The sequence below is a fragment of the Hemicordylus capensis genome, chromosome 2, assembly GCF_027244095.1.
Source record: "Hemicordylus capensis ecotype Gifberg chromosome 2, rHemCap1.1.pri, whole genome shotgun sequence".
Taxonomy (NCBI): domain Eukaryota; kingdom Metazoa; phylum Chordata; class Lepidosauria; order Squamata; family Cordylidae; genus Hemicordylus; species Hemicordylus capensis.
Genome location: NC_069658.1, coordinates 168,082,180 through 168,090,671, shown reverse-complemented (window position 1 = coordinate 168,090,671; position 8,492 = coordinate 168,082,180). Strand labels below are relative to the sequence as shown.

The 8,492-nt window shown below is 42.3% G+C and overlaps 1 protein-coding gene across 3 annotated transcripts in view; it reads right to left on the bottom strand.

Moving 5' to 3' along the window:
* Positions 1-306: 306 nt before the first annotated feature.
* Positions 307-8,492, bottom strand: part of VANGL1 (VANGL planar cell polarity protein 1) — a 61,965-nt gene continuing 53,779 nt past the window's right edge. For 2 of the 3 annotated variants that reach the window (XM_053289985.1, XM_053289983.1), the window contains one exon: positions 307-8,410. In XM_053289985.1, the coding sequence (XP_053145960.1) occupies positions 8,150-8,410 (261 nt within the window). In that variant the 3' untranslated portion in view covers positions 307-8,149. The remainder of the gene's footprint in view (positions 8,411-8,492) is intronic. The other variant, XM_053289984.1, reaches the window with a different exon arrangement.

Here is an 8,492-nt window from a genome sequence, read left to right as displayed (position 1 = left end):
CCCCAGCCACAGTGGCAGATAGTCACAGTTTATGGGAGTTATAGGCTGACATTTTGCAGCCCTGTGCTAGGGACAAAATCCAAGAATTGACCTAATCATGAGAGGCTCCCTAGAGCACCTCCCTATGATAGCAAGGGGCAAACCCTTCTGCTAGCTCTGGCATAAGCATTTGTAGAACTTCAGCAGTTCCTTCCCTTCTGCTCTCAGTTCACTGTATTAAAAAAAAACACTTTTGGTTTTCTCTAAGAAAACTTGGAAAGAGATAGACTGATTACTAAATAAGATGGAATGCTAACACCACAAACATAAAAATTTCTGATTTCATTTTATTTCAAGTTAACTGTACAAAATATGCAGAGTGTAAAATGGTCTCAATGTTTCAATTAAAAAAACGCCAGCTATCAAACTTAAGAACCCAAACACTTGATTATGCTCAACACACAGTGCATTCAATGTTAGACAGACAGACAAATAGGAATTCCACTTAACTTACTTCAGTCCACAATTAGAACAAAAAAAATTGTTTCACACAGAGTATTATCAATGACATTAAAGTTACGTGTGCAGTTAAGCTGTCCAAGGGTGGGGGGTGGGGAAAGAGAATGAGACACACTTAATACCGTTTGTGCAGAGAAAATTGTTAAGCTGAACAGTGCACAGTGATCAAGAGAGGAGTGTTCAGGAGAAAATACTGACTCCCAATACACAATGAATGTTGAATTAAATACTAGAACAACCAGCACCAAGGAGAACAAGAATACATCATAGTTAAGTCTGTATAAGTGGTAGATCAGAGTCGCCAAATAAGTAAGTGTTATTTCCAAATAATGTCTTGCTAGGGAAAAACCAACAATATTCCTTGATTGAGCAGGGGGTTGGACTAGAAGGCCTCCGAGTTCTCTCCCAACTCTACAGTTCTAAGATTAGATAAAATATCTGGAGGAGGTGATGCAGTCTGTCCGCAGGACTCAACTCTCTCTGTGTGTGTGTGTTTTGATCACCCCACAGCAAAAGTGTGTTTGGGTGCACTCTAAAAACAAAGGCCTCATATCCAAACTATGCTTGGCATTGGCCGTTATATTAGGAACACAGTTAGCACAGTCAGGGTGTTACATTATTCACAGGGTAACTACTGCGAGATCTTGATAACCTGAAGTAACATATGAAACTGATGACACCAGTGACTAGATTTAGTTGCCACCTTAATCCCAAAGCTGCTAGTTCCAAACACTTAATGAAACTGATAAGCTTAAACGAGGTGGAGGGGAAATATGAAGTGTCATTTCTACCTTCCTGGCTTGTGAAGAGAATGCAGTGAGCTCTAGTGGCTTGTGTTGGAGACATGAAACGAGAGGGTCTGGGTCATGCAGGGTAAAATCTTGACTCATCCTTTTAGCAGAATGTGAGCATGGCACTATCACAAATAATTCCCATGAGGAGGAAGCATGGGCTAAATAAAACAGTGTGGATGCACAAAGGTTCTCTGAAGAGCTGAGGAGCAAAAAGGACATGTATAAACAGAAGGAGGGGCATATAACCAAGGAACAGTACAAAAATGGCACCTTTTGATGGTTTCCAGGAAGGCTAAAGCTCAGAATGAGCTGAGGTTTACAAGGGATGCCAAAAACACGAATAGTTTTCCTGATATGTACAAAGGAAGCGGAAAGTCAAGGAAGTGATAGGTCTAATGCTTGGAGAAGATGGCCAAATGGTAATGGGTGATAGAAAGAAGTCAGTGCTGCTTACTTCCTATTTTACATCTGTCATCTTCCACAAGAAAAACATGACTCAAACAGGCAACAGTAGCAGTAACGAAGAAAGGAGGAAACTGCAGCTAAAGAGATAAGAGAACACTTCTCTACTTTAAATTAATTAAGTCTGTAGTGTCAGGTGAATAAAAAAGAGGCAATCTTAGAGCTGCTGTCATCTTCCAGGAGTCATTCCCATTCTAAAATTCTGTGATTAAACATGGTCCAACCACAGGGCTGTCTCCCAGGATAGCCATATTGGGATGTGTGTCCTGGTTCCAATTCTGAGCACTATACAGAATCCTTAGGGCTATTTCAACCAGGCCAATTTCTCACTCATGTGTGTCTTCTACATGCAAATCATTATGTGTGATGGGCACATGTGCTGTGGCACATGTGGTGGGAAGAACAAATAAAAAGGGCCACAGGATTGGCTACAGTTTTCCAGCATATGCACATTCTGTGTGAATACGGTGAAGTAGACAGTTATGCAGTCCCATCTATGTGGGATGCAACATCAAAGTCAGAACTGTGTGGGAAACCACAGTCTACAAAATAGCCTTTAGAGGTTAAAGAAGCAGCAACATGCCAACAGAATCTCCTCTTCTAACACCAACCTGATCAGGGAAGCCTCTTGTATACCAAAAATACACAAACCCCCAAAGTGTGTGGGGCTACAGAGGCACTCTACCATTATCTCTACAAAATCCAAGTTTGTAAAATGTCAGTTCTACTTGGTTTTAAAGCAACAGGATAAGGGTGATTAATCTGTTTATACAACAATCATGGAATATTTTTATTATGGTTGACTCAACCACATGACCATACAAAGCAACAATTAGGCACACTGGGTTTACACTCCTCCCCACAGAAGCACACACACTCCATCACGGGCTCTCCACCCCTGCAACTGCTAATCAGCTATGCTGTCACAGAAGTCACCAATGCAGGTATGAGACAGTCACTGAAGGAAAATGCTATTAGGTGATAGAGCTTGTTTTAAAATATCAAAGCCCCACAAGCAAGTTCTTGACAACTGCACTCATATAATGAACATGCTTTTGACCATAAAAGTGTCAGTCCATTTATTTTGCCTTTGCAAGGCTTTTCATTTATGCTGTGCTGGTGATTAAGGAAGTATTGATTCAGTCTTCTGCAGCCTCGGCAATGTAGCAGGCAGCGAGAGGCTGGTGGCTGCAAACTGACGAGCTGATCTCCAGCAAGAAGGCACCTTAGTCTTCACAGTGTAAACGAACAAGGGCAGATTTTTACAGTATAGTGGGATCGGCTGGCCCCACACTGTGCTCATAATGACTGTGTCCAGGAATCAGGTTGGAGGAATGGTTTCTTCCCATTCCAATGCTGCTGGCCCCAAGGAGACCTTGGTTCCTAGATACAGAATGATGTTACTGGTTTAGCATGGGGCTTTCCATAGCATAAGCAGCCCAAAGTAACAACATAAGAAATGCCCAGAGTGAATTGGCCCAGAACATTTTATAGGATATGGAAAAGGAACCCAACAACTTTATTTCCCTAAAACTACTACAGATTCACGGGTTTAGCATTATTGTGTGTTTGGCACATTTTATAGTTTTTTTCTGGTTGATGGCCTGAAAACAAGCCTCAATTACAACTTTACACCACCCCATGAAACAGGCAGAATTTGTGTGCTTTTTGTGTTACAAACAAAGGGAAAAACAAGCGATACTGGGAGCAATTTGCCCACAGTCACAAAGAAAAGCCTGTGGCAGATGGAGGAGGGCAACATGGGTGCCGCAGCCTTAAAGCACATTCTCTTCAACCTTTACAATCTCAAGGGAATGCAAAAGTAAACACACCAGACAAACAGGGAGAGGTTTACCCTCTCGTTCAAGTTGAAGCATCTAAGGTGTTCGAACAGACAAGAGCCTTTCAATTAAACACATATTGGCAGGGTTCCTTTCAGCAGAAAAGTCAGAAATATGGCATTCTAAAGTGAAGGATGCAGACTGAAGCAACTTCCCCAACTCCAAAGCAGCTGCCATTGCTTCTGTTTTATAATTTTTTGCACATTTCTATTGTATAAATTTTTGCGCATTTATTTTTTATAAATGTTGTACATTTCATTGTGTGTCACTTTCAACACACAATAATATATAGTGAAGAAAGGAGACATTTCCTGAGCAAATAAAATCCAGATTTCAGGGAACTGGAGGAGGAAAGGATATCTAGTGCTTGAAATACTCTTCTCTGCAGCTACCAGGCTAGCCTTTGATTCTAAATTCACACAGCCAAGTCAAGGCAGATGTCAGCTGGGCTTAACCAGCACCTAGTTTGGATGGTTTGGGGCAAAAACAGTTGAATTTGCTTTTAGGACGTGGTTGCCCAACTGCAGTGGTTTCTCCAAAACTGATATGTAACAGTAGTCCTGTTCAGCCAACAAGTGCACAGTGAATACAGGTACAGGTCTATACAGAAGTGATTGACTGATTGAGCGCCATCAAGTCAGTGTCGACTCTTAGCGACCACATAGATTGATTCTCTCCAGCATGATCTGTCTTGCAGAAGTACTGTACTGTTATTCAAATATAATGCTGAACACAGGTATAGCAGCCCACTTCCTATCTGTATTCTGCATTTCAGGGGGCCTGTATGCAGGTTCACTTTTAACATGAATGCAGGTACAGCTGTTCACACGGAAACATGACACCTATATCCTCGTAGAACATAATGTCTGAATACGACCAGTAAAGGCACCAGATAGGGTTGTTGTCTCCTTCATTAAAAAATATTGTCTAAAAAACTATCAGGTACATTCCAGTTAAACAGATAGAACTACTGCTTATTAAATAAAAACCCAGGGCACTTGGCTGAAGGCAGAGTGTGGGGTGGGAGGAGAGAAACACCAGTCTTATTAAGAGATCTTCTCACTGGCACATCCTCCCAACGTTGTGTCTTCCAAATAAGGCCAAATGGAGGGAGACAATCAATCACAGCAGAAAACTCTTAAGCACTTCCTCTACACAAGGCCACATAATGCACAGAGATCATCTGTGGTTCAAGGCCCCAAACCACATTAAATGTAGAATCACAGGTGCTTCCCACTTGCCCACTTGCTTGCTTAAAAGTATAAGCAAGGGTCTTGTTACCTTGGGGTGCAAGTGAATCTCTTCTGTTTGCAATCACTGTTGCAGCTAGGTTGGAATGACTTCTCATTTAAGCTATTTTACTCTATGTGACCATTCAGCCTGTTAAGGGGAGACTTCTCCATTTGTAAATCCAGCTCCAGGTGAACTTGTGACAGGAGCCCTTGAGCAGCTTTCCCTTTCTCCCTGTGCACAGGCTGCTTTCCCCTCAGCATTGTGTTTCCGATCTTGCAGAGCCCTACGGGATGGGGGTAGTGCTCCAGACTCTAAGGGCTCTGGAGCAACAGCATGTGTGCTGGGGGAAAGCACGAGGGCTCCCATCACATGCCACAAATCCCTTGAAGCATGCAGGCAGGATGTCAGTCCCTAAATGTTCTTGGAATTGTCTATGTAGAACAGGTCCTAACTACAGATTAAACTGGGAACATTTCTACAAAATTTTGTATGTTGGTACTACACATCTATCAGATGAAGAAAAATATATACCAATTACACAGGGAATTGCCAGAGACAGATGCCAACATTATATCTATCTATAGGACAATGGTTTTTTAAAAATAAAATTTGGTTATAAACTTCTACAAAGTCAACTGGCAGTAATCTAAAAGGTAATGTTGGAAAGAAACAACATGTATTAATTGGCTATTTGTTATTGCCACTGGCAGTACACTGGAACGTTCAGTGCTCAGAATGTTCTGACTTGAAACGGGCTGGTTTGAGTATTCTGAGCTCGGTACAGAACGCTCTTCAAATGAAGGGCCTGACCTTTGAACGAAACAACCCTGTTCTGAGTCAAAATGTTTCAAGTGTTCCAAGCGCCATTTTGGACTCCAAAATGGCACTCTTCTGGCCCCTGTGCATGCACGGCAGCCATATGTGTGGACAGCTCAGAACGTTTTGAGTATACTGAGCTCATTTCATTGGAACAACTGGCTCAACCTACATTCCGTTCCGGGGACATCCCTAACACTGGGAGAGGAACAGCTTGCTACCTTGTTTGGCTGAAAAGCTGATAAAAGTGCAGCAAACAACTTTAATGAAGAGGTTAACATATTTTAGGCATTTGTACCGGGGGAAATACATTCAACTGGTGCTAGGGTGGGGGGGAAGGCATGTGGCAAGCAGTGTAAGAAATGACAACATTTTAATGAAATGTATCTGCATTGAAAAACATGTAGTGTTATATGCTCATTGGACAACACTTGTTCTTAACATTTATATTTGATGGTTTATAAATAATCAAATCATATTATATTAATTTGATTATTTTTGCTGCTGCTTCTTAAGTTTTTTTTTTTAAAGAAATTATTTTCAAACAGCAGCTGCCTGCAGAACCTGAGAACCACAGAGAACACACAGTGTCATAAGCTGCCAAGAAATACAGTCAGGGATCCACAGCAGTGTTCCTTCTAACAGCGATTCCCAGATACTCTTGTCTACAACTCCTGGCTGCTATAGCCTTGGCTTGGGGATTATGGGAGTTGTAGTTCTGGGAATCCCTATTAGAGGGAACACTGGTCCACAGATGTAGTTGCAAGGTGGCCAGCAGTGACTACAAATCTCTTTTTGGTTAAGGACCTGCTCCCAGTTGCTCCACACAAGCAGCACAAAGCAGGAGACCTCTCCCATTTTCAGAGTTCTCCACCCACTGTAGAGGAGGTGGGAGGAGACTCCAGAGAAACAGAATAAGTCCCTCTCCGAAGTCCTCTGGTAGATGCAGAGAATTCGAGGAATCTCTTATCTGCACCAGTGAGACAGATTCTCACAGTTTCTAAGTGGCTTCAAAGCCCAATGTGAAGCGAAAGAGACTGACCCTTCCTTTCTCTGTGCACGACAGGTCTTGGGACAGGGAAGTCAGAAGCAACCATAATTAAAAGCCAGCCAAATTGTGTGGACCCTTGGAAACAGCACAGCTCATTACTGTTTGGTTAAATGCAATCTAATTTTGAAAGTATTCAGGAAAGCATTCCCTGCTCTGAATCCAATATTCCTCTTTTCTTATAAGCTGCTGGGGGGAAAAAATCACCAGAAAAGTCTCCCATCTCTTCTTCCTTAGGATAGAAGGAAGGGTTTATCTTACAAGAATAAACCCTTTTAAATCAGGAAACAGTCCCTTTTACTCATGACCCACTTCTTCAGGATCAAATGGATCAGGATCTGAAACAGTCTCCTCAACCATTCTGCAATTGTATAAATATGTATGGGGGAGTGAAAGACAAAACCTGGGAGGGGTGGAAAAATCAGTTTTTTAAAAACAAAAACAAAAAAACCCAACACGGTTCTCCAAGGAAAGAAGAAGGATGCTTTAAGCCTGTAGGGCAAGAATATGAGTGCAGGAGTTGGGAAAGCTATCCTATAAAACTGCTCAAAATTTCAGAAACACACAACTGGTCATGATTCACAGAGTTACAGTACAGGGAGTGGTGAAAGAAACAACGTAAGAGACATCCCTCCATCCCCTGCACAGCCTGTGGTAAGATGGAATTACATAGATGATGTTTTCCTGAAGACACAACGGTAACCTTCCTTAAGAAAGGCCTTCCTACGTCCCCTAACAGAAACTGCCCAATAGGTTAAAGTATAAACTTTTCTTCACACAGGCTCAGTTCAGACATCAATGAAACTTAAGTATAGTTTGGCATGATGTCTGAACTGAGAGACCATAGTTATGGCCATTGCCTGCCATCCAGAACCTGGAGGGGTGAACTTATGCCACTGAATGCTGGGATATACAGAAAATTAAGGCAGCCAAAAAGTTTTAAAAGTATGGATTGCCTGCTTGAAGTCTGGAAGCTCAAACCATGTTTGGGTTCTAAACAAGGGTTAGCACAAACCACGATTTGGTGTGATGTCTGAATTGAGCCACAGAGATGAATGCCAAACGCTAAGCAAAGCAATGAGAACAGAAAGCTGTACACACACAAAGAAGCAGGCTGGAGCAGAGCAAAGCAGCACCTATATACTAGTTGATCTTAGAGCAGAGTGGCAGATAAAAGCAGCAACACCACATGGGCTCACAGACCTCTGCAGTTTGCTCAAACTAAAGCAAGAGTTCAGTCTCGATGAATGCGCTTACTCAATCCATGAGCAGATCTGCAGATTTTTCCAGAGAGAATCTCCCCCATCCTCTTTCCAGATAAAGTGCAGATGGTAAAAATACCCCTAGTCAGTCACCTATCAGTTTCAATCGGAATAAAAGGGAAGGGGAAAAACCAAACACCGATGCCTGAAGTCAGAAAATACCCTCTCTTCACTCACACATACCTATATGGCCCCTTAGACTGATGTTTCAGACTGTAAGCGAAGGGCAAATTTGTGAAATTTGGGATCAATGAACTCCTCTGAGAGTTTGATGAAGGGAATTTTCTTCACATTAATGACAAGACTGAAGTCCAAGCACTTGAGGACAAACACAACACCATCCCTTAATCCTTTTGTAACTGCTTCCTCGCTAATGAGTGTCCAGTGCTTGGAGAACCAACGATCACGGTCATACTGTAGGGTTGGGCCTGGATTGAGGTAACGCTCCAGGAAGGCCTAGAGAAAAGCAGGCAGAGAAAGAAAGAATGAAGTCTAGTGCCATCCAGGGAACATCCCCAGCCTGTCTCTATCAAACAAT